Below are 27,664 nucleotides of genomic sequence, written 5' to 3'. Positions count from 1 at the left end.
TTAAATTGAAGCAAACAGACATAACTCTGGATTTGGCTTTATCATGCAAGCGGTTTCTCCACAACATCAGAGTAAGTAGGAAGCAGAGTGAAACAGTATGATCAATTTTCACCTGAACTTGCTTGATTAAAATGTATTTCCCCCAAAATTGCTGTTTATTGTTTCGGCTGCCTGTTAGTTTGGAGTAAGCCATTAATGAGTGACCTGTGGGTTTCTTTTATATTTCTTCTTTGTTGTTTCTACCTACCTGAATCACTCCGCCACCATCTCCGTCATCCCCAGCTATAAACTCTTTGGGTAAATGGATCATCTTCGCCAGCCAGTCCAACATGACTGTCTCGAGCTCTGTGCAAGCCGGGCTGGAAGTCTGCAGAGGAAAATAATCATCAAACATGATTAAAAAACTAAATTAAAAAAAAACAAATAATCTGAACAAGAATTTTAGTCATCTATGTCCTTTCCTTTGCTTGTATTGTACTGACTCATGCCTTCCTTAACCAATCAAGTGTTTCGAGCAGCTACCTTTTGATTCAGTCATTGTTTTAGTTTCCATCATTTATACTTGAATGTCCTTCCGTGAACAAATAGTATCTAATATCACACCAGAGCTTCGCGCTCCAGTTACACATAATTGAAATAGTGCCATGATCCAAATGTTATGGAAACTGTTTTGTGCATCAGACTTGATCTCTTCTTCTCTTGTAGTTCTGGTAATGTGTTGTCTTTCACCTTATTGCTAAAACACACTGCCAACGAATCTCAAGGCCATCAAGATATTCACGTCTATATTCTTACAATTATAGAAAACCTTGATATACCTTTTTGACCGATTGATAGCATTGCAATTTTTTGAGGAATGTTTCAACATTCACCATTCACTGCATCACCCTTTCAGAATGCATGGAATGATAAACAACACATAAAGGCAAGTTTGATGTTGAATCCCAGTCTAAGAATGGGCCACACAGTTCAATACCCACAGCAATTCGAATCACTTTCAGAAGATTCTGTGTTAACTTTAATTCCCCAATTTATCAGAAGAAACTTTATTTGGATCAATAAGCCATTAGATTTTTACATTTACAATACAAATATTCCCAATTGATACTGACAAAGATTACAATTATAATCTTAATAAAACAATTAAAGTGTTTAAAACACGGCATTATATTCCACGATAAAGGGATAAATGCATCATAATTCATATTTAAATGAAAGATCATGGCTAAAATATCTAAAAAAATCTGACAAAAAAACTTTGCCCACCACGTGAATTCCATTTCTATTGCAGCCTTCAGCTCCTTCACGGCCATGCCCTCGAGATGTAATGTGACATTGCATGTTGCAGTGTACTGCTTGAACAAGGCTCAAGATCCAAATTCCCAAAGAAGTGGCTTTAACCTTTTTGTCCTTAGATGTAAATAGAGTGTGCAAAAACAAATAAAGTGACCCTCATCCTCTATACCCTTGTTATCACAGGATACGTTTATACTTGATTTAAAGCAAGCGTAGAAGTTGAGGGTTGGTTCAATCAAGGTTAACCGATGTTCTCTACTCAGTTCTTGTGCACAATCGAGCGGACACGCTGATCGTAAACGGGGCTTACTTCACGGAGAAGGACAGAACGGGCGAAAGCCACCCTGCAGAAACAGATACCTGAAACTGATCGGACAACGCACACTGACTAATAGACAACGATGTTCTCTACTCACATTTCATTTTGCAGTAGTCTGACCTGGTGTGGAACCCAACATCTTACTGAACGTCCTCAAATTTGGCACATTTCAACATGGCATTTTGTTTACGTTCGTGAATACTGCAGAAATCTCTGCTTCTCCCCAAAACGAACGTAGCCCTAATTCCAATTAATTTATTTAAAATAAAATGAATTTAGGGCAGCACCCAACCTTGAAAAAAATCTTGATTCATGGTTTGCCCATAGGTTGACCCAAAAGAACAACGACTTTGTGACAGCCAAAGTTTTAATTCTCACAGTCCCAGTTTCCCTCATAAGGGGTATAAGTGGGGTACATTTAGGTATAATTTTAAGGTTTGACATTCCCAGAGTTCAGCATCAAACACAATGCTACTCTATGCCTTTACATTGTGTGTTGCGAAAGGTGCTAAAATTTGGGCTCCATCCCCCTTAAAAACAAAAAGTGTAAGATTATGTGAAGCACTATCCAGAACCTTGTTATCCTTGATCTGCATGTCAATTGCCATAGTTGGCATCTGAGTCCTACATATTCGAAAGATTTTTTTTAAAAATTGTAATGCTTTTATTTTTGTTTTTTTTTCCTGTATGGGGTTTCTACCAATGACCGCAATATAAAAAATGCTCACTATCATTCCATGACTATCATGTAAATATGTAGGACCTGATTCACAAAGTTAAACTCACACATTTACGTAAGTTAACTTTTTTTGTGTGTTCACAAACTACGAGTTTACGATTGCAGAGACTCCGTAGTTGGGAACTCCGGACAAAAAAAACAGGACATGCTTTTCGTTTTATGTGCAGAGTTCTCCGACCTGACTGAGGAGTCTCCACAGTTGTAAACTTACTATTAACTCGTAGTTTGTGAACAAAAAAAACGTAAATTTACACGAAAGTAAACATTTGACTTTGTGAATTAGGTCCCTTGTCTGTATTTCTAACCCACTTCTTAACATCTAGCGAAAAAAGTAATGTATATAGGATTATTTTGGAAATGGAGATGATAGTCACATTAGTTGCAAGATTGTGAACTGCAATTGGTGTTAGATGATGATGATCTTGCATACAAATCTCCAATGCTACACTTTTTTCCCCAGTTTACTTCACAGTGAACTCTACTTGTTTACATGTTGCTTTACTTGCTACTACAAAGAGGCGGGGTCCTGTTTTGGCCACCAGCAACACACACTTGCCTTCTCTCAATCAAGTAGCGAGACTGGAAAGAGCGCCCTGCCTCCTAACTTCTGATTGGACAAAAGCACCTTCAAAAACAGAGGTCCACTAAGATGGTATGGTTTAACAACGTATCGTCACAGAGCATTTACAAAAACTGTTTACGTGCTGCTGTTGTTTCTTGCTTCTATAAGGAGGTGACATCTTGTGGTGAATACAGGCATTGGTACTCACTATTTGCAATCTATAAGACAAGGTGGGGGGAGAGTGCCACATTCCCCTGATACCTGGGCTGGCATTACATATAGGGTGCACTGTCCCTTTGTGCACCATCACGCAACTTCAAATAAATGTGCCTGGTGCAGACAGCAACAGTCACCTTAGTACAGTTATGTGTAGCCCACTAACTGCAATTAGGCCCTGGTGACAGTGCATTAGTGATAGAGATCAGCTGTTTGAAACCACCAGTTCGCCACCCGGTCTGCATTTGAAATGGGCAAAGAATCATCTGCAGTCGGGTGCAAATGAGAGACTGCACCTGCTCGCAAGGGGATGACTCGGAATTCCAGTGCACCCCTTTTCTAGGACTCCTTGTGATACATGTGGACCAGCACAGTCTGCATTACATAAGATGCTGAACACGCATCTGCAGCCCCTTCTGTTATGCTAAAGTTCCTGGAAGGCACACAGCGCCAGCATCTATGCCCGTTGCACCCCTGAGGCAGTTACTGTGATATGGCCCTACAATTTGGACAAATGCACCTTCAAAAGCAAAAACCTGCTATTGTGCCATCTGGCTACAAGTCTACACATCAGAGGGCAGAAGACTGTCGAAAAGAGGTGCAGTTCTGATGCCATTGTAGGTTGCCTTACAATTTAAAGATCCATAACATCAAACTCAGAAGAAGAAGGCAGCAACAGGGCTTTGGATCAAGCATTTATTTAAGTTACTCTTCTAGGCTGAACAAGGGAAGAAAAAGGCGAAAGGTATTAAAGAATCTCAGAGAAATTTAGTCCCTGAGTATTTAATAACAAACCAATGCAATGACAACTGAGGGAAGATTAGGAGCTGCACCACTGATATACAAGTAGATGAGGCCTCATTACTACCGTTTAACTATACCCAGAAGACTGAAGTGACAGGTGGAAAAAGGAGTGGCAATGAACCTTTTTACAACCACCTCCAAACAAGAAGGTTACAACTCATCCCCAAACAATGATATCCTGAAAACATGAAAAAATCTATGAGGGCCATTTCAGACATGTTTCTTTTAAAATATCTAGTCTCACTTGAGACGCCAGTGAGCAAGGATGCAGCCAGAGGGCCAGCCCCAATCATCAGAAAAAGTTCAAACCCAGCCCATATCAGCGAGTTGTAGAAGGCTCAACTTCAAAATGACTTGAATACTCCTGGAGACAGGGGTGAGAGGAGACCCATTTAAAGCAAAAGAAAGTGAATGCAGGATTGCAAAGTGAGGCTAAGGAAAGCGCGAGTACCCTGATGAACTCTGCGGAACTTACATAAAATGCTGCCATTTTGCTTTTCTTTTAATTGCATTTGTGTCCATATTGATAGTTTAGAAATATGAGCTAAAGACATGAACGTGCTTCTTCTGGAGCCAACGCAAGAAGCAGGATCAGACCATCAAAAGTTTAATAATTTATGATATGGGTTATACTTAAATGTATTCAGTCACCCAACAGGCCATTTTCAATATCTTGGCTTGTTTAATATGGAACAAAAAGGATTGATTCAGCAAACGTACATTAAATATATTACAGTCTCTTTTGCAAGTCATTTCGTAGCATATCACCACATAACATAATCAGTAATTTCTTTTAATTATGAGACACCTTAATGTTGTTGGTAAATAGTGCTCTGATCGCGCATTCGACGAAGTGGGTGAACAGGCAACAACAAGATTTTAATATTTTTGGGGCCTAACAAACAAGAGCGCAGCTATTAGTGCAGCGGGTGCAGTGGCACCAAGGGAAAGGAATCTGAAGATGCTAATACTCCCTAATTATGGCTTTCTTATTCTACCCAGCAAAGGAGGAGAGGGACTCATTTCCTAGCTTGATCTGGAGCCCAAAGCAGCCTTGCTCAGCCAATGCTGATGAAGACTCCAATATTCAACCAGCACACAATTACACTTATAGACTACATCATCCTATATGAATACATTTTTATAAGTACAATTTCTGTGATCACTCTCCTGCATAGTTAAATATCAGTGGAAGCAAAACCTCTACAATGGTCCTTTAATTTAAATGAGCTTTGATTGACAAACAATTGTACAGTCAATATATAGCTAGGAATCGCGTTTCCTGCAGATGCACTATATATACAGGATGTTGACTTTGGGTGGCTAAGTGTGAACTGGCTTGTGGTAACCTATTAAAAATAAGAGTATATGGGCCATATGTATCAAGCAAATTAGCATTCGCAAAGGCCGAAATTCGCAGAATTTCGGCCTTTGCGAATGCTAATTTGCTAAATGGTATGTATGACACATTTTGGCAGCAAAATAAGGAATCGCAAAATTTGCTATTCCTTATTTTGCGATTGCACTTAAGGAATTGCAAATTGTGCGATTCCTTAAATGCAATGTATCAACGGAAAATTAATGCAAAAATACCCATAAGGATTCGCAAATTACCACCAACTTCTAGTATGAAACAAGTTTGCAATCCTCAGCACAAAAACTTGCTTAACTTAAGATCACCATGGAAGCTTGTCAATTTTGTCCTAGTCAATACAATCCCGAGTATCAAATGTGAAAAACGTGCCCCAGGAGTATGCAAAATCTTGAGCCAGAGAAGCAAAGGCGCTATTGAAGGTGTCCTTGATAAAGGAAATCCCCAATTCATACTGAATGCTATAACTTAAAACTCTATTGGGGACTGAAATCAAGGTGCATACAAAACAGTTTTCTATGCTTTGCAGGATCCCTGGATTGATGAAACTCACATTCTCGTTCCGGAGGATCCCATTTACTTTTGTAAATCTGGATCATCTCTTTTATGGACTTATGGCCTACCCTTTTTGCAAACCTAAATACTGCTTTCATTGCCCTTGAGAGTTTCTGTGCTCTTTGATTTATTAGGTTGGCCCACTTTAAATTGGGGTCAAAGATGACGCCTAAATATTTCAAATGTTTGACTTTGGCAACTTTGGTCCCCTCTATCACATGCAATTTAGATTTAGTATTTTTTAGGCCACTAGTCATAACAAAGGATTTCAAGTGACTAACTTTTAACTAAAGATCATTCATAAAAGTGATACAAAAATTCTAGTAAAATTTGAAGGCTATTTGAAGTTTTTACTATAAGAACTGTCATCAGTATATAAAAGACTGGAAACGGGGCATTTACCTACTTGAGGCAGATCCTTCCCCTTTCACAATAGTTCACTGTCCAGACCATTTATATAAAAAAAGGAATAAAAAGGTGGTAAAATACATCCTTGTCTAATGCTCTGATTTAGACCTAATAAGAGAAGAACATTCCCCATCCAGGCCGTAATGTGCTTTCACTTAGGTCCCCCAGTGCAAATGTCTAAGTAGGTCCTTGAGAGAGCTGTCCATCAAGCTCCACAATTTTCCCCGATTCACCATGTCAAAGACACAGGAGAGGTCCCTGAAAGTCAAAAGTAATGAACCTCTCCTGGCTTTGACATATTTCTCGATTAATAGGGATACGTTTAAAGATTGTCCTACTGTCATAATGCTAGGGCGGAAGCCATAGTGAACTTCTAAAAAAAAATTATTGTGTTCTGCCAAGTCCTCTAATTTTTGAAGGATAACCCTCCCTACTTTTATTGTGGTGGAATCCGAAAGCTATATGTGGTGATAGAAACTTGGCTGGTTCCCATCTCCCTTTTTGAAGATGGTTACTATTATGGATTCCCCCCATAACTTTGGGACATCTCCATTTATTGCAGCTCAGAAAACATTAGTTATTAACAGTGCTCGTAGCGCAGAGCTCAGCCTAAAAATATCGATAGGGACACCCCTGGGTCGGGTGCTTTGGCACCTTTGTCTACAGCTCATTTTAGTATAGCTTTTGACACGTCAATGATTTCAATCATGTTACTTAAACTAAAGGCACAATCAGGGTTGAAGATAAGGGGATTTGTAAGGTCAGTCTGGGTCTTGGTAACACTGTCTGGGACAAACACCGTAGTAACATTATTTACCAACTGATCGGAGGATATGTGCCGCTGTATCTTTGTCATGTTGTGCTCAGTGAAGTAGGGTTGAGAAACAATTTCCCAAGAAGCCTTTCTATCCCTAGTTGGAGTAGCTGCCCCCATATCTTCCCAAGTCGCCCTTGTATTTCTTCCTTTCACTGTTCCAATATCAGCATATATGTGTGCCTAGCTATGGGTGACATTTTTCTGATAGACCTAAGGTGTCTGTGTGCAGTCGAGCAATGAGTATTAAGCCATCTGTCAATAGAGGTGGCCTTTGGGGTTTTGTTGGATGTCAGCATACTAGAGTTCGACTGGCAGGTCTCCTCAGGGCTACTCAGTACTTCCCCATGATGGGCATCAACTCATAAAAAAGTATTGATCTTGTCTCTATTCGCTATCATAGGTTTAGTGAAAAGATTTAGTTGGATCAACTTTATCCCATTTAATTCGTACTTCCTTGTTTGAAAAAGAGCTTAGATTTTGAAACACATTGGAATCTTTGTTCCCATGCAGATGCTAATCGGAGCTAATTAACAAAGGGTTGTGATTACTTGTGGAGTTGGTTAGAACCTTAGAGTCTATAATAAATGGTGCGAGGTCTGAGGATAATAGTATAAAGTCAAGTTTACTGCTATCCCCATTGCCTATAAATGTCAGAAATTGGCAGTTCCCTCTTAAAAAACAATCAGAAGGGAATAACAGATTGCAATTCATTATAACTGATTTAAAACTCCATCTCTCTCCAGCAGGAACATTAATCACCAGAGCTATCTCAATATTTTTATTGATGCATCAAAACTGTTGGACACACAAGGAACCTAGCAAATGCTAATAAACTCATAGGACATTTCTAAACACAGCACCCCATAGCTCAGCGCCAGCAGCTGTGTCACTAGTCGCAACCCCCTAAAGCCAGCCCTGGTTGCGGCCCTCATCCATGCTGGCACTGAACTGTGTCCTTCTGTGGCTGCGATTTGTGTTCCCCTGCCTTCACAGCCCTTTATTTGTTAGTACTGTGGTAATCAGGCCAGGTGTCTTGGTCAGGCACTTGGGTTTTCCAGTTTGATCACCCATAGCTTTGAGCTGGGGATTGCTTTTGTGGAATTCTCTCCTTTGTCTCAGAAAGGGAGGCTCCTGGTGTAGTGTTCCGTGGAAACACCATGGGTGTAGCGCTGTTCAAAAACATTGCTGTAATATATTCAACCATAGAAGTCAGGCTTACCCATGCCAATGGTTTTCATAATGCGGCTTGTGTGCTTCCCTAGAGCTGGGAGCCAAAGTGGCAGTAGGCATTGCTGAGGCCTAGAAGTTAAAGCCAAAGCACTGGAAAGCCTGATGGAGTTGGCCTCTTGTGAAAGGAGGCATCAGGTCTATGGTGTATGGACTCTGATGTGTAGAGCCACAGTTTTCTATTACTGGGTGCATCGTGGTTATTAAGGGTGGGGTCAACACACCTGAAACCCTAATTCCCATCCTGTGGCTTCTTTGGGTCTTCTTGGGAATTGGGAAGTTATCTCACAAAGGGTCACACTCTTGAGGGATGACTGTGGGGACTAGTGGAAATTGTTCTTTGGTGCCGTCTGTGGCAATGAGACAATATCTGGGACTTAAGTGCGCAGAGCCACTAAATAATATAGACAGTGATAAAACACTGCAGTAGTTTACTGTGACCTTGTTGCTTGTTATACACTATGGCTTACTAAACAATAAGAAAGGCAACCAAAGGCAATGTCAGCAGACCACTTTGACTCAATGAATATCCCAGAACACAAAGAATGCTCACATTCAGAAAATGTTGGTGTGGCATACAAATGATAAGCACTATATAAATGCCCATGAAATAACATAACATAACATAACAAAACAAAACAAAACAAAATACTATATAATAATGATACTCTGGTACAAAAATGTAAGCAAGTGTTTGAATGACTTCCGTGTAATTCACTCTTACAGGTGGGGTCTCTCTTAGCTCATGGTGGAGCTATTTTTCACCATAAGCTCTTATCAAATAGCCCTGGTGTTCACGTGAACCTGTACTACCTGTTTAATCCGAGAGTTGTTCATGCATAGCCACATTTAAATGTATGCTTATGGAGAAGGAGGACGAGCAATCACTTCAGCATGTGTGAGATATAGAGTGTCAGCCAAAAGAAGACATATTCTGTTAGGCTATGTGCTGGGACCTTTTAAAGCCCTTCCTGTAAACAAAGAAACATTTGGCTCCTGAAAGTCTCTACATTTTGAACTACATCTGTTCTAAGTAGGGTTGCTCAAGTAAAATTTAAATATCTAGAAGACATTCAGGATCATGATAGACGTAACAACTTAAACTCAATCATATGTACTCTTAGGTCTTTGTATGGTGAATTAACATTGTTTGCTGGTCAGATACCCCATTAACAGGCTGGGCCCTGTACTAAAATATAGAGTGCCCCTGCTTTTATGCAAAGAGTGTGTGCACCAAAGGATTCAAACTTAATTAGGAACGTGCTAGTTCACACTATTCATCACAGGTGAATGGGATAAAAAATTTTGAGACCCAGTTCATAAAGTAAAGTTGTATATCGCCCCACAAGTCTGTGACCTAGCATGGATGGAGATGTACGACTTTTGGAATTCTCCAAACGTTTCTGGTTTATGCTTGGAACCTTCTCCCAGTTGATGCTTTCCAGGCGTAATCCTGGAAACATTTTGGGAATTCCCATTTTCTCTCTGGCAGGGGCGTTTAACCCAATGCATAATTGTATGCTTTGCATAACTAAGCATGGTGAAATTCCAGTGCATTCGTGCAATGGCACCTTTATATTTAAATGGCTTTCTTCCCTTTCCTTCCTCACCTTTGAAATGGACAGGGTCAGTCTGGCCTACGTGACAATCTAGCAGTCTCTGAACGCTGGTCTGACAGGTCAGTCTGTAGGCCGGCTTTCTGGCTGCTTGTGGGCTTTTTTATGATTTGGTGAGCCGATTTGTTTCTCTGGTATTGCCACAAACATTGGCTATATCAAGCTACATCAAACACAGATTCAGGCAGTCATACAAATCTTGCAAAACACATATAAAAGCTTGTCTTTACAAGTTCAAAACAGCCATGATTTGAAAATGTGGGCCACTTTTAAAAGATTGATTTCACTTGATAGTCAAGGCCACTTTTATATTGGTGTAAATAGAAAAGGAGAACACCCTGCCTTAGGATATAGAGGCCCTAACCAAAGGGTCCAACAAATATATATGAAGGGGTGATTAGCCTAGGGGTTGACACAACACATAATAATCACATGGTCAAATCAAGAATAGACAATACAGTTCATATTTATAAATATATATCTTTTTATTTTTAAGGATAACAACGATATAAATATAGAGTTTTTAAGTATCACATGTATATATAAGTCATAAATAAGACAAACATAGATAAGCAAACAACATAATTAGGGGAATTCTATCCTACCCAGTAACGGCCACACTTCACACACTCTAACTCTCTTACTTCAATCTCTACCCACTCTTTCTTATTTAGTATCATTCACCATTCATACTACATTCATTCATCTAGTCCTGGCGGGTACAACACAAAGATGGTTTAACGTGTTGTATAAATCGGGGTGTTTAATCCAGGGAGATGGTTTTGACTATGGGTCCTGATGTAATAAGGACAATAGCCATTTTCCTGGAGACACAAGGCTTGTGTCTCCAGAAACCATCTTTGTGTTGTACCCGCCAGGACTAGATGAATGAATGTAGTATGGTTAGGGCCTCTATATCCTAAGGCAGGGTGTTCTCCTTTTCTATTTACATTGGTTTTTCCCCCCTACTACCTGCCTATATCCTAAAGCTACCCTCGGGGAACCCCCTTCTTTGTCCACTTTTATATTGGTGTCTGGATTAATTTTTATCCCAAATAGAACTCCCTCTACCCTTGACATCAGTAAATCTCTGGTCACTTTTCAGGTTGCTCGTGCCCGAAAAAGATTTTAATTCTTCGTTGGTCGTCGACCCAAGCCCTGGGAAGCCCGGGGAAACAATTTTTGCCAAAGGCTTGGAGCGAACGCTGTAGGCAGGGCAGCGCAATATCCCCCATCTCCCCCGAGGGAGGGGGGCTATGAGGTAGAGAAGGCAAAAGCAGCATCCACGGCCAAAGTATGCAGTTAGAGACTGGATTACCTGCCAAAAACTGTCAAATCAGGCATATGCTCCCATAATTGCCTATGGTTGCCTACAAATCTTGGATTAAAAAGCCTAGCATTTTAGCATCGGTAAAGATTGTAGGAAATGGCAAACTGCAAAATTGGGTGGCGGCGACAGGAGAGGACAGAACATACAGGCGTATAGGCAAACAGGCACAGCAGAGGTGAGTGGAAGTGTGGTTTTTAAGTAATTTATTTTCAGTGTCATTTGAGCTGTAACCAAGCAGAGTAAGCTAATCTTGACATTGCATTAGGAAAAAGGGTTGCAAGTAGCGGCAATGTCACCTGGCAGAGGCAAAATGTGGTAATACACAGGCCAGTCAACAGACTCCACAACGAGAAATTACCCAGTTAATGAAGCTAAGGCAGCCTCAAAAGGAAAAGGAAAAAAGTCAGCTCATCAGATCACCAGCAGAATAACCCAGGATAGTCCTCTGCAAGATGAGAATGGAGGAGGGTCGGCCCCTTATAACCCTATCAAGAAATTTGTGAGCAAACATTTTAAAAGTAAATATACTATGCCAAGTCCGGCCATAAATGCGGAGAAGCAGCAACAAAAGGCCCAAATCGAGGTCAGGTTACATTGCCTGCTCCCGCCAGAGTTAGACCTCGCTACTACTACCAACCGATCATTATTAAACCAAAGTGACCTTACTTTCAACCCAAGGCTGTCTTCATCACCACGTCTATTCACCCCTCAGGCATGCGGAAGCCCACGTAAACAGAAAGAGAAGTTGGGACCTGTTGGGACCTCCGATCAGGGGAGGGCAGAAGGTGAGACCCGAGTGAAACTTGAAAAGTGTGAGCGTGGAAACTGTAAGCTCAGTATTTGACTCTACCCGCAACCTAGAGATTTCAGCGACTCTTTCTTCAACTATGTCAACTATGTTGGATGGCATGGTGATTCGGCAAAAGACTCTACAAGGACTGTTGGAAGTATTCATGCTGAATAACGATATCCTGAAATCTCAAAAACTACAGTTACAGTTAATTGTAGGCAAGTTGAAACAAATTCAAGAACATTTGCCATCTATAGTTAGACCAGTAGGGAGCAAAGATATAAAAAATGAGCTGGGAAAGCAAGCTACATACAGTAGGGGGTCACAGTATATAAGTCTCAAAGTGCTCAATGCTTGTAAAGAAATCTGGAGAGGCAACCAGTTACAGACAATACATACCTAGAGCGAGAAGGGTGGTTAAGAACATAAACGGAAGGGAGAAATCATTAGAAAAAAAAGACAGTGCCAGCGTTAGGGCTAGTGATAGTAGTATTAAGAAATTAGAAAATCTGCGTACCAAAAAATGATTTCCAGAAAACTCAGGAAAAGCTAAAGCCTAGAATGAAGGATAAAAAAGAAAAAGGAAAGAAAATAGAATTAAGATCAGAAAAGGGTGAAAGAAGAGAGCTGGAGATTAGAGACCCAAGTAGACTGCCAATAAGGAAAGATAATTGGTTGGAATGATAATTTAGAATTCAACTGCGTGGAGGAGGGAAATGAAAAAGAGGAGCACAGGAAAATTAAAGAAAAGGAGAATAAAGAGGGGACAAGTCTATGGTTGTACTTGGAAGCATTAAACTATAGGGATGGGGTAAAAGATTAAGAAAACGACACTCCTTAAATCGATCACAGCTATTGCTAACCTTCTCTAAATGTGCCAGCCTAAAAGAAACGACCTTCAGCAAGTAGGGTTTATTTAAAAAAGAACGGGAAAGGGGTAAGCAAAGCCCTGATGTTCTCCGGCTTAGTAAAGTCTACAATAATAAAAGCAGAAAGGGAGTTAGAGAAGGAATAAGGGTAGTCCCTGACGCAGAACTACCTACAGCAAATAATAAAAGATTAGCATTCCTGCGCCACCAAGCGGAGCTTGGGCAAAGACAAATAAGATTAATTGACCAGGAACTGGATGGAAAGGAAGGTATAGAAATCATGGTAACCAAGGCGGGGATGGTAAAAGGATGGAGGGATCAAAATTGTGGAGATATGTCCTTGAATTATATTATGCCACCCAGAGAGAGGAGGGGTGGCTAAGTGAAATAGGTTAGAATATCAGGACATGACAGAGCCTAGGGATTCTTTCTTGGAATATTAATGGCTTTAGCAAAATATCAAAATCTGGAGCCTTTAAAAAAATAATAGATACCCATGAGATTGTGTGTCTGCAAGAAACCTGGCTGTGCGATGTGACCCCAATGATAGAAGTTTATAAGTCTGCAGCAAAAGGTCAGAAAGGACGACCTAAAGGGGGGGGGACTAACCCTAATATCAACGAGAATGGCTAGAAAGGTGACACTACTATCAGGAAGATGTAAATAGCTGGTAGCATGTAAGGTGGAGCCTGAGGACCCATACTTAAGTAATAAAAAGCTGATATAGTTAATGCTTACATACAGGGAGGGTGATCTGAGGAGTATAGGCAGGAAATGGTAAAGAATGACTGGCTGTTTGAAAGTTGTCCAAAATATATCCTTATATTGATGAGGTACTTGAATCACAGACTGAACCCAATTAAATTGGATAGAGGGACCAAAGAAATGCTGACATTATTTAATATATCAAATTGGGATATAGCGCTGGGAAATTATTTAGGCCCTAAGGGTCTAGTTTGTTTAAATGGGCGGGTAGGTGAGATTTGCCCTGCACAACAGACTTTTAAGAGTGACCAACAGTTATGCCCAATTGATTATATGTATGTGCATGCTTGGAACTTTGACAAAATAAGGGACTTAGGGCCATATGTATCAACATCCTGATTTGCGGTTCTCAAATAGCGATTTTTTAGAAATCGCTATTTGATAATTGCAAATAGGGATGTATGTAAAAAAATCATTTTTTTTTAGATTTCTCAATATTCCTTAATTGCTATTAGCAAATTGAGAATCGCAATTAAGGAATACTTTCCCATTCATTTCTAAGGGCCAGGAGGCCCATAGGAATGAATGGGAATTTATTCTCAATTTGAGAATCGCAAATTGAGAATAATTTCAAGGGTGCAGGGGTGTCAAAAGGACACCCTGATGCACCCCTGAAATAAGCATGGGTGCACATGTGGTGCACATACATTCCCTAAGGGCATGTATGTGCTTCACATTGCACTTTGAAAAATGAAAAAAATGAATTTTTCAAAGTGGTCGCAAATTACCACCAACTTTGGTGCTTCTTACATTGGGATTCGATAAATGCAATCGCAAAATAAGGAATCACAAATTTAGCGATTCCTTATTTTGCCTTAATACATACCATTTGGCAAAATTGCATTCGCTAATGCAATTTTGCTTGATACATATGGCCCTTAATAGAGGGCTCAGAAGAGGGAAGTGATCACCATCCGCTGAAATTAAAACTGAGGAGAGGAAAAGTTATTCAAAGGGAAAAGGTGTTCCCCATTAAGATGGACTATCCGAGACGGCTGACCACTAGATTAACTGAAGAGCCTATGGAAAAATTGTCAAATTTTCAGCAAAAGATATTATTAAGTGACAGCTTGGAGCCCTATCCGGAAGGGTATTTCAATGCCATTGGTTAGGTGGTACAGTGCCATAGAGTAATCTTAAAAGGTAAGGGAAGAAGAAATGCAAAAATTCAGAATAATCAAAGCAATAAAAATAACTGGTTTACTGAGGAATGTAAGGTTCTAAAGGCACAGATAAGGAAAGGGGAGAGAAACTTCAAAATAAGATATGGTAAAGAAAGCCAAAATGTGCTGATGAAGTTATGGCGTACGTATGAACTTTTAGAGACCAGAAAAGAGAACATAAAGAGAAGTGTTGCAGACTTATGATCGAGGCAATAGAAAGTATGAACATGAAAAACTTTTGGAAACCTGTACAAGAGGGGGCAGGGAAAACCCAGGGACAAATGATATGTGTGATAGAGGAAGAGGCTTGAGTGGACCACTTGGAGGAGATATGTGGTAAAAAGGTGGAAACGGGCGAGAAACAAGTAACCCCTTGGGAGAAGGTAGGTGAGGATATAAGCTCTATGTTTACATTACGTAATATTAGAAATATTATCGCAAGATTAAACCTCACCGAGCTTCTGAACCTGACAATATGCCTGCAATAATTATAAAATCTCACCCGGATTGGTGGGCAGAGTTATTGTATAGGTCGTTTGATAGAATTTTTGATACAGGGATTATACCTGAGAGCTGGAGAGGTGCAATTATCAGGGCGATACGTAAAAAAGGAGATATAAAAGCCCCAAAAATTATAGGCTGATTGATCTCCTGGATGTGGCCGAAAAGGGGTTTGCAAAAGTAATCCTAGGAATGTTAAAAGATTGAGCAGACCTTAATGGCATAGTACCATCTGAACAGGAGGGTTTTAAGGAACGGCACTCGACCACTGTTTTTTGCTTTGGCCTATGGCATGCAAGTCTGTGGAGCAGAACAGGAGCTTATTCTGCTGATTTGTAGACTTTCGTGCAACTTTTGATCCGGTAGATAGAAAACGCCTGTGGAAGACTTTGGAAAAATTAGATATCCCAAAAGACAGAATAAGACTGATTCAGGAACTACTTAGGAGCAACTGGGCACAGGTGATTATGGATACTGCGGGGACATTAACACAAAAATACAAGTCAATAATGGGTTAAGACAGGGATGTGTACTTTACTCTTTTCTTTATTTGTCGCCAATCTACCAATGACCTTAGCTGCCACAAATGGTTTTAGCCCTAAGATGAATGGTAAATGTTAGACCCGGGATCCCTGGTTGGCAGAGAAAGGTAACTTAGGCCAAATAGGGACCCTTGTTTCCACGTCAGGGAAAGGAAGGACACTTTCTCAGATCACCCCTGCTCACCCTCTTGGTAGCTTGACACGAGAAGCATGGTTTATCTTCAAGGCTAATGTGTAAAGTGTTTGCAAACACGCTCACAGCAACTTAATGATGACACCATAAATGGACTCCACACGAGTTTCATAAAAACGAGTATAAATTTATATAAAAAGAGATACAATAAGACAACACAATATAAATCCAACATATGCGTATTCGAAATATTCCTCCTGGCCGGTTGTTAGGCCAGCCAGCCCTTGTAAGGTATTATTGAGCACTTCTAAACGTTCCACTGTAGTCCTAGTACAATGTTATGCAGTTCATAATGCTAGACCCAGTCACTTTGCAAAGTAGAAATAATGCAATGTGTAATGCAACAATCAGGCACTCTGCAATGTAAGAATAATGCAATGCGTAACGCAACAATCAGGTAATTCGGTATGCAGATATAATGCAATGCGTAGTACACTAATTAGGTAGTTCGTTATGCAGGAATAATGCAATGCGTGATACGCTAATCTGGTAGTTCAATATGCAAAAACAATGCAAAGCGCCACACGACAATTAGGTAGTTCGTTATGCAGAGATAATGCCATGCGTAATACACTAGTCAGGTAGTTTGTTATGCCGGAATAATGCAATGCGTAATACACTAATCAGGTAGTTCGTTATGCAGAAATGATGCAATGTGTAATACGCCAATCAGGTACTTCATTATGCAGAAATAATGCAATGCGTAATACACTCCAGCACGATCACGGTGCCTTAGGCAGTCTCTCCGCTACTCCTGCTGACTCGGAGTCGACCTCTGTCAACAGTTGCACCTACACAGTTATGGTGGAACAAAAAGTGTAGCTCCACACTCCGGCCCCGGTACTGATATTCCCTTGGCAAGTACGGGCTGCCATACGAGTCGATGCAAAGGCTCACGCTGCCGGAATGAGAGAGGACAAGAGCATGTCAATCTGTGCCCTCAGCCCGCCCCAGGCGTTGACACACATTACCTGGGGGTGCGACCTCACTTTCCTCTCTAAGTGACTTGGGCCTCCGATGCAATCTTTGTTAATTCCGTGTAGTGGGACTCGGGCCCTCCCTCGACGAGGTTGGCTCGAGGTCCCGCTCTGGCAACGGCAGGCTCGGGCCTGTGGTTCATCTTCTCCGGGGCTTCCAGTCCGGGCCGCTACTGCTACGAAGTTCTCAGGCTACCACAGGGCACACACACACAGCGTCTCTGAGACTCACTTGAGCTTCGGGTGCATGAACACAGGGCATTCCTCACGAAGGTCTCAGGCTGCACGAAGCACACGCACACAGCGTCGCTGAGACTCATTTGAACACTGGGTGCAGGATAACAAGGCAATTCTCATGAAGGTCTCAGGCTGCACAAAGTACATGCACACAGCGTCGCTGAGACTCACTTGGACTCCAGGTGCACGATAACAAGGCAATCCTCACGAAGGTCTCAGGCTGCACAAAGCACACACACACAGCATTGCTAAAACTCACTCGGACTCTGCTGCACACGATCACAGGACAATCCTCACGAAGGGCTCAGGCTGCACAAAGCACATGCACACAGCGTCGCTGAGACTCTCCTGGAAACGTTTGTGTTCCTGAGTTTCCACAACAGGGAGCCAGCTCGCCTCGGCTCTTGAGGATAAGTTACTTCAGGACACAGCAAAGTCCTTTTAAACAGGGGGACGCAGCACACAGCAAAGTCCCTTTAGCCTCTCCTTGGTTAAAACAGCAAACTGCAGGCCAACCCCAGATCACACAGCAAGAGTCAGTCCTTTCCTTCAGTCTCTTCAGTTGTTTGTTCCTTGGCAAAGGTTCCTCTTGATACGAAGTAGCTTCAGTTTTGTTCAGTCTTGATCAATCCATTTCTCCAAAGTTCAGGGGTTTGAGCTCTCATAGTTATGCCCCTAAATGTAATTGAAGTCTTTGTGTTCAGGGGGGCACTGAACCCTGTTCAAACTAATTCTGGCCGCCTCCCTGCCAGTGACACCTTCTTCCTTTGATTAGTAGGGGTATGGATTCTCAATTACTCACCAGGAGATGGGACAGATGTTTTATGGCAGAAACCTAGGCCTCTTCACCTCTCGGACAACTCCTCCCCCTACACTCCAGATGCAGGTCAGCCTGTTGCTGTCTCATCTCCTCCCCTGGGTTAGGACATTCCCCAGATCCTATCACTTTCAAATCCAGACAGTCAATCCAAAGCCAAGCAGAGACACACAGAAATGTTAGAGCACAAAAAAAACACTTCTAAAAGAGTGGCTTCTAAAACACACAATGCAAAAACCACCCTTATAAAAAGATGTGTTATAACATTGTGAGTTCAAGCATACTAAAATTCACCTCTCCATCTCTAGCTTTTGGGAAGATAGGCTGGAAAACATATTACACAGCCTCCCCATTCTGTCCAATGGGCAAGATGGCTTTTCAACAGTGAAAAATGAAATGAAGATTATTTCACTGTCAGGAAATGGTATACACCTCAGTACATGTCCTACTTTTCACATGCACTGCACCCTGCCCAGGGGGTACCCTGGACCTACCATAGGGGTGTCTGATGTGCATAGAGAGGGAAAGGTAATGTCTGGTACGTGGGTGCACTTGTCAGCACAACATGGCAGTTTCACCAACTCCGCGCAGGCACTGCAGTGGCAGGTCTGAGTTGTCTCTTTTAAGGCTACTTGTGTGGGTAGCACAATTAGTGCTGCATGGCCACTTGTAGCAGGTGCATTACCAGCCCTGGCACACATAGTGCACTTTACTAGGGACTTTAATAGGCAAACATACCAATCATGGACAACCAAATACCTTTACCATACACAGGGAGCACTTGCACTTTGACACTGATCAGCAGCGGCAAAGTGACCAAAGCATCTACGTTGGCAACACCATGTCAGAAAAAAGGTCTGGGGGGAAAGCAAAAAGTTTAGGGAACTTTAGCCAAAAAGGGCAAAGTCCTAGAGTTAACATGTGGCGTGTCTCCTGTATGCAGATGATCTTGTGATTTTAGACCAGACAGATATAGGCCTGCAAAGAAAATTAGACAAGTTTGAGGAATATTGTAGGTAGAAAAAAATAGTGGTAAATATGGCTAAAACTAGGATACTTTGCTTTGGAAAATCTAAAAGCAAATTTAATTTGGCGCGGAGAGATTGGAACTTGTTGATGAACATAAATATCTTGGAGTCTGGTTCTAACGGTCTGTGAAATGGAAAATTCCTATAGAGGCCTTGAAGACCAGGGCTATTGGCTTGGTGAGTGGGCTGAAAAAATGTAATAAGGCCTTTGGAGAAATGTCATATAGACCAGCCCTAAAAGCCTACGTAGCAATAATTGCCCGCAACTGCAATATGGAGCTGAATTGTTACACAGAGGAAAAAGCAGGTGGGATGCCGAGGAGGAGAATTTCTTGAAGTATTTGCTTTCACTTCCCAGCTCTGACATAATACAAGCAAAAAGATTGGAAACTGGCATGATTTCCTGGAATATTTTGGCTGCAAAAGCCTTAATAAGGTTCTGGGAAAAATTGAATGGGGAGGAAGGACAGAAAGTTTCTCAACGGTGCAAGAGTGAAATTGTGCAAAGTGAACTCAAATGGGCTAGAAGGGTTAGGACCAGCATGGTTGCTGTGTGTAAAGATATGAAAGTAATGTTGCTTCCGCAGGCCCTACAGATATAAATTTAGTGAGCCAATAGAGCTAGGGAAAGAACTGTAAGAAATGATCTTAACCCTTGCAAGATAAATTATATAAAAGCTTTAAATGGTCAGTATAGGAGGGAATTGTTCTTGTGGGTCGAACACTAAGGGGCCCATCATGATGGCGGGCGGATCGCCACTGCCCGCCATCACAACCACATTTACCCCAGCTATATTACCATGGCGGGGGTACTGCAGCAGATGGAAAGTCCGGCCGCCGCTTTTCCATTGCTCGGCAATCGTCACGATTGCCAGCCGGGTGGAAAAAGACAACAATATGGTGGCAGTGCATTGCAGGCACCACCATCCATATTACGATGGCAGCAGGGGTATGGCATGCGGAAAATCGCTTTGGGGGCCCGTTGGGGGGGATGGGGTGCTGCATCTGGGGGACACTGTAATCCCCAAGATGGCATGCACCGTGCGGTGCCTGCCACGTTGTGCATCGCAAAGCAAAACGTGGGTTTTTAACATTGTGTACAGTGCTGCAGCCAGCAGCACCATTCACAATGTTAAGCTACCGGGATGCGTCCTTCCTAATACGTTGGACGGGACCGGCGCACCTATGGCGGACGGTCACACCTCCACAGCTCCACAGGGATGGCGGGTGGACAAAAGTATTGCGGCCATCCTAATAGGCCCCTAACAATTAAACAACAGCGGAGATAGTGGTTACGCCCAACATTCCTGAAATATGGAATTATGTCTAGAGGGTATGCTGCAGAATTTTTAACTGATATGCGTTATTTAGATGTAGGATGTGCCATTGGAAGATTCATGAGGGCAGTAAGGGCATAGTTAATGGGGAACTAGGAGGAGGGTTGATCTACCTTTCATGGCCACCTGCAGATTTTATTGGAACACATGTTTTATATGGCAATTTTATATGGTCTTATTAGATTACATTTATTCTATATATGTATTTGTATTACATCTTAATGGTGTGCTGTTTAAATGCCATTGGTCTGAATAAACATAATTTTGATTGATTGAGGTTGGGAAAAAGTCAGTCAAGAATTTGAAAATACAAACAAACTCTATGGTTTGTGAGTGCTCCCAAACATTCTTTGGAAGCCATGCTCTGAATCACTTTTCCTTCCCCTTAATTGGAAATTAGTCATGCACAACCGTACGTGTTTGTGGTGAAATAAAGCACACTAGCCGGAGGTTTTATGCCAGTGAGATCACATTATTGAAATCCTGCACTTATTATTCAAATATAGAAGTCAGGCTTACACATTCAAATGATTTTCTGAGTAAGGCTTGTGTGTTTAGACAACCAACATGCCCATGTGTGCATTCTTTAGTTACTAGGCTGAAATGAATAGAGAATGTTAAAGCAATGTTGGGGTCAGTGGTTAATTTGTTAAAAAATAAGTGTCAGGCTTCACCAGGAGGCAGCTTGCACAAAGACCTTTTCTCCTGTTGGTGCTGCCCAAAACAGAACCAACTACTAACCATGAAAGTGGGTAGAGGATGTGACGTAATGGCCAGAGCTGCAGACTTCAGAGCTGGAAAACCACGTTCTAGTCTCGGCATTGGCTCAACATCCTGTGATTCTGGGCAAATTACATTGGGGCATATTACCAAGCAATAGCGTTAATTATCGCTATTGCTTGGTTAGAGACAAAAATTTACCGCTGAGCTGCGGCAATTGTTACCGCAAATAAACCTTGGTATTACCAAGGTTTATCGCAAATGCGATAAAAATCGCCGCAATGCATGGTTATCGCTGAAAAGTCAGCGATATTCATGCATTACCGAGCTAATGCTCTTAGCCATGTTATCCACCTCCCATTGGATAACATGGCTAAGAACTGCTCAGGGCAGGTGTTAGCTTTTGGAGATATTCGCGCTTAGCGCGAATATCTCCAAAAGTTGGTAATAGGAGATAGCGAAGTTAGCAACTGTTTTCAGTCGCTAACATCTTGGCACGCCCACTTTGCATGTCATTAGTGATAAATATCACTGACATGCAAAGTGGGGCCCAAGATGGTCGCTATCTCCTACTAGCTGTCGCTAACTGGTGTTAGCGACAGCTAGGTAATAGGGAGATAATTTTATCTCCGCTTTCTTGGTTTTTAAAGCCAAAAAAGCGGAGATAAACCCCCTTGATAATATGCCTCTCAATCTCCCCATGCCTAACCCTAAATGTCCTTAACTGGTGCTCATGAAAAGCACCCATGTTGATGATTAAGTGCTAGTGCTCAGAAACCACAGGTTCAAATTAAGCACTGGTTGGGATGCACAGTTGTAATATGAGCAGGTCTATATATAATGCCTGTTTGACCATTCTTTGGGCCCTATTAAAAGGGCCTTTCAATTCATAATGTGTCCATATTTCTTGCAGACTTTGAAGTTAAAAATCATACAGGAATATCACATAGCTAATGATTTCTCCTTCGGATAGTGGGAGGTAAAAATGACCAGCAAATAAGTAATAACATGCCAGAATTGATGCGGAAACACTGATTCCGACTGTTACTTCCCATTTCTTAGGGGCAATCTCAGAATCAGTACAGATTCTTGTTGAACTGTTCTTTTTGGGATCTGGAATACCTTTGCACACATTGAGACTGGGTCTACTGTCCCTGTTGCCGTTAAAGACAGTGCTGGTAAAGACAGACCATACAAGTCAGGTGTGCCATAATTTGAATCATACTCTTTACTTTGGAACCACTCTCTCCATTTTACACATAGACATTACTCATTACACATAGACCTCACTGTATGAAATTCGCAATTATGGATACTTCTTAATTCCCCGTTGTAACAGGTGGGGTAAATGACAGTAAACTCACCCAAGAGAAGCCAATACATCCAATAGCGCCACACAGCATGTCTGCTAGTAAAGCTGGATATGAATTAGCTGTAGGGAAATAGGCAAAGAAGTAGGGGCTGTGCCAGTGGGTGACCTGCAAATGAAAAAGCATAGCTGTGAGATCCCTGTTATTTTATACAGATAAATGCAATAAAGAAAAAACTACATACAATATTATCAGCATGCTGTTAGTCGAGAGGACAGACACTGTACTATTCTTGTGCCCAGTGGTGCGGAATATGTTGTCGCTGTAAATTAAGTAGGCAAGAGGAGGGATTTGGCAAGTTACTCTAAACCTGCTTTTTAAACTAGTATGAGGGTTCTGGTTTTATACTGTTTGCAAATGTAATGTTTAATTCATGCTAGTCTACTATCGTTCACATTCCTGTAGCCTCTTGCTGGAAAGATGTTATCCCAATATTAAAAACTAGTAGGTTTTCTTCTTTATCCACTTATCTTTGACATTTAGAGATGAAGCAGTATTGATAACACTGACAACAGTTTGTTTAATATTAATATTTCTTTTATTGAATAAACTGACATTTTCACAAGAATTACTGATGTGAGGATGCACAGATCCTAGAAGTGGCAATATTTTGGAAGATTGCGGACAGCTCTGGGAAGATTGATGTTTGTGAGCTTGCAGTCCTCCAGAGCGGAGTGGGGAGTTGTACGTTGCTTTTCAGTTTTGAGTTTGAGAAGGTCAGCTGTGAGGAAAGTTTTAATGTTCGGAGTGAGGTGGGGCGTGGCCTGGAGCCGTTGATGGTGGACGTGTAGCTTGCTAGCTCCGTCCTATGCCCTGAACAATAAGCTGATTATCCTGTACTCCCCTGCCTACGACCCACTTGATCTCTACACATATTGCCTCCGGGAGCAAGCGGATTGAAGCGGTGCAACTTACCCCCCCCTGGGACCGCTCCTTGGGTAAACCCTGACGACGGTGTCTGTTGCGGCCTGCAGATCGAGACGGAGCCCCGGCCTAACGTGATCGGCCTGGCCGGCATACCCCCAACCTCCTTCGCGGTCCGATCGGGACCCGGGACCGGACTTCCTACATTCTTCACGCTGGACCCGCGGATTGCGGTACAGAGTCCCCGCCACCACTGTGACCCCGTTACCTCCCCTGCTTGGCCGCACTGCCACTGATCAGCCACATCGCCACGCAGCACTTTCGGGACGCGAGACCACTCCAGCGCCGTCCCCCCGCCAGCCCACGAAGTTCAGGGGACTCCGGCGTCCCGCCGGTGGAGGAAGGGTACGATAGGGCAGACAGCGCGTGCAATCCTTTCCAAGCGCCGAGGGTCCAGCTTCACTTCACTCTGCTCAGATTGCCAGCGCCATATCGCGGGACGGCCGGTCCCTACCAATATCTTGGCGCCATTTTGACACCACGTTGGGACCTGGTGTAGAACTCGGGGCCTGGTAATCTCGCCTTGCTGACCACGGAGCCGCCGCAAAGCGGAACGCATTACAGACACGCGGACCACAGGTGCCGGGGTCTGGAGTGGGGTAGTGCGCCACGCGCTTTAGCGCCTCTTTACAACGCTGCAGCCCTTTTCCACGCTCCCGCCAGCCACGGCACACTCACTCTGTGGTGGCCTGGATCTCGTCGCCTCTCCCCCCTCACCGCATCGGCGGTCCTGGGAGTATTCCTACAGACGGGGACACCAGTGGCGCACCGACCCACCTTGCATCGCTACCTCGCCAAGATAGTCCGCGCTACCCCTACCAGCCCAGGGGTCTTCACTACATCCGCCCCTGCTCAGTGGACATTGGCCCATCCACGCCTACTGCAGACCACTCGGAGGGACGGCGGCGGGCTGCTGCGTCCACTACAACGCCACCCTGCTAACACGAACCAAGGGCAGAAACAGGGGCAAACCACAGGACCAGGGCACCCGAGCAGACGTACAGTCTACGGGCTCTGAGGACCCACTGGCCTCCTCCAACATGGACATCATCCCGCCGACCGGCAAGGGCTCGCAAGACGCCAAGCTGGATCTGATCCTGAATGAAATATGCGCGCCGCGCGAAGCGCTAGAATCGCGCATAGACAGTATGGCGACTGGCCTATCCCTACTTAAGGCTGACCACAACAAGTTGGCGATCGAGTGGCAGAGCAGAAAATAGCGCTGGACGACCTGATACCGCAGCAGACGGAACATTCCACGAAATTAGAAAACGTGGAGAAGCAGCTGAAACAACTGTGGGACAGAGTGGACGACGCGGAAGGACGGGCCCGCCGCAACAACGTCCGCATCCTTGGTATTCCGGAGAGAAGCGAGGGGAAGGATCCCACGCAATTTGTCGAGGATTGGCTAAGGAAGCTGGTGGGCCGGAGAGACCTCACCGCCCTCTACAGTGTGGAAAGGGCCCATAGGATGCCATCGCGGCCCCCGCAACCTGGGGCGCCCCCTCGCCCCCTGATCGCTCGTCTCCTCCACTTCAGGGACCGTGACACTGTCCTGCGGGCAGCAAGGGAGGAAGCGCCAATACGCTTTGAGGACAAGACTATATCGGTCTACCCCGATTTCACGCCCACTGTGCAGCGGGCCAGGTCCAACTTCATGGGGGTGAAACGCAAACTGCGGGACAGAAACATGAAATATGCACTTTTATTCCCTGCCCGGCTTAAAATCCTACATGGCAACAGGTCCCATTTTTTCGACTCACCCGAGGAAGCAGCAGAATGGATGGAGATCACCCTGACCCCACCGGAGTCGCAGGACCCGTTCGCAGACCACCACAGTGACACCCGCAGAGGCTCGCCAGACCGACGGAGCGACACTCACAGCCCCAGACGTCATTCACCACACGGAGCTCCGGCGACGACGCATCCCTCTGGACACCAGGCGACAGGCCAAACGTCATCATCCCCGCATCATCGCCTAACTGAGGAGGCGTTGGCCGCCCACGACGCGGAAGTAGCCGGAGACAGAATCTCCGTCACTACCGACACCCACACTGAGGTGTCTGGTTCGGTTACCAGCTTGCAGCTCTTCCCGAAGATCACAGCCCAGATGGCAGAGGAGTTCTGAACCACGATACGATTGATCCTCTCCGGGTGGTAACGTATAACTAATCCCCTCATTCACATATGGTGGGTTGTATGTGCAGGGGCCCATTGTATTATGGGCTACCGTGCCCACTCAGACAGTTCAGGGCCGATTGACGGAGGCCTACCACCCCCGGTATGCACAAGAACTTGACTGACTTGTGCCCACGTTGGGCACCATGGTTTGGCTCCTGGGTACGTTGGCTCAGGGACCTTTTTGTTCAGGGGTTACTTGTTTGCGAGACACTCTCACCTTTTAGCACAGCAGGACATGTGGGGTCACCCAGTTGTATCACATTGTTGAGCCGCACAGTTGGAGATGGGACCTCTTAATAACTATCAATTGTGCACCTGGAATGTGCGTGGCATGGGATCTGTGCATAAACGACATAGAATCCTTGCACAGCTCAACAGAAGGGGGACACAGATTGCTTGCCTGCAAGAGACACATTTGAACACTGCTGAAGCAGTGAAGCTGCGCAAGAAATGGAGAGGGCAGCTCTTTGCGACCTCATACTCTGCATTCTCTAGGGGGGCGGCAATTTGGCTTCGTGGCTCTCTTCCCTTTCAGCTGCTAGAGCAACGTATTGATCAAGAGGGTCGCTATGTGTTCATACGGGGTCTGTTGGATGGGGAGGCGGTAGTCATTGGCTGTGTGTACTCACCTAACACGAATCAATCTGAATTTTTGTCCAATGTAAACGGGGTGCTTGCAGATTGGGCTGACCATCGATGGATCATCGGGGGTGATTTCAATGCTGTGCTTGATGTTATGTTAGATAGATCACACCCCCCCTTACAGACAACCGAGAGCAGAAAACAGGCTGATGCGCTTGCAAGTTGGGCCGAGGGCTGGGATATGGCAGATGTGTGGCGCAGCATACACCCTCTAGATAGGGAATACACCTTTTTCTCCCCTCCCCACCGGCTTCACACCAGAATTGATCATGTCTTCTGCTCCCGTTCCCTCACAACACAGATTGTCCAGGCCCAGCACATGGGGAAAACGCTGTCAGACCACAACCCCGTGGAGATTACATGGCAGTGGGGTAGAACACTGGCTCCCATTCCGACTTGGCGGCTGTCTCCTGATCTCCTCGAGGACTCGGTCTTCCGATCCTCCCTGTCCGACACTATAGATACCTACTTCTCCACGAATGCACACACGGCTAGCTCCCGGCAGGTAGAGTGGGACACTTTCAAGGTCTGTCTTAGGGGAGCTGCAATGGCTCTTAGGGTGGGAAGGAAACTGGAGGTGATCAGTGAACTGAAGGAGGTAGAGGGCTCACTTGCATCCCTGGAGAATGAGGCAGCGGGCACCAATGTTCCCTTCACGCCACTGCAAGAGGCACATATTAGACATGCGGAGCTCCTGGAAGAATTGCGAATTATAGACTACAGGGAATACACGAACAGGCAGCATACGCAGGCTGACCGAGCCGGACCCCTACTCGCCCGCCTCCTGCGGGACTCCCCGATTAGCCAACCCATTCTGAGGGTTTTCGACCAATATGGCCGCTCAGCTACCACCCAAATAGGGATCAACACGGCGTTTAAGGACTACTACACCACATTGTATAGTCCCCCACAGCCCCTAGCAGAGCCCGCAATTGCGGCCTTCATGGAGGGTCTGGCCCTCCCACAACTTACTGCCACTCAGAATAAAGACTTGAAGCGTACTATTTCAGTGGCGGAAATCAGACAGGCGATAAGAGCCCTTCCGAAGGGTAAGGCCCCTGGAACGAATGGCCTGCCAACGGAGTTCTACGCCACACATATAGACCTACTGGCCCCACGGTTACATACTGTTTATCTGGCAGCCCTACGTACAACCTCCCTACCGCAGTCATCCATGCAAGCCCTGATCGCATCCCTCTTGAAACCGGCCAAAGATGGTCTGCAGCTGGCCGACTACAGGCCCCTGTCCCTTCTCAATACTGATTCTAAAATACTGAGCAAGGTACTGGCGTCAAGGCTCGTGCAATACGTGCCTCAGCTGGTCCACCCGGACCAATGCGGTTTTGT

General features: G+C 44.0%; 1 protein-coding gene across 2 annotated transcripts in view; it reads right to left on the bottom strand.

Moving 5' to 3' along the window:
• LOC147722440 (aromatic-L-amino-acid decarboxylase-like) overlaps window positions 1-27,664 on the bottom strand; it is a 592,216-nt gene that overhangs the window by 373,113 nt on the left and 191,439 nt on the right. For both annotated transcript variants that reach the window (XM_086964962.1, XM_086964963.1), the window contains exons 3-4: window positions 22,565-22,678; window positions 248-367 (exon numbers count right to left, since the gene is read on the bottom strand). In XM_086964962.1, the coding sequence (XP_086821088.1) occupies window positions 248-367; window positions 22,565-22,678 (234 nt within the window). The remainder of the gene's footprint in view (window positions 1-247; window positions 368-22,564; window positions 22,679-27,664) is intronic.

This window comes from Lissotriton vulgaris, chromosome 4_1, assembly GCF_964263255.1.
Source record: "Lissotriton vulgaris chromosome 4_1, aLisVul1.2, whole genome shotgun sequence".
Lineage (NCBI taxonomy): Eukaryota > Metazoa > Chordata > Amphibia > Caudata > Salamandridae > Lissotriton > Lissotriton vulgaris.
The sequence above is the reverse complement of the archived record's forward strand: the minus strand, read 5'-3'. Positions and strand labels throughout refer to the sequence as shown.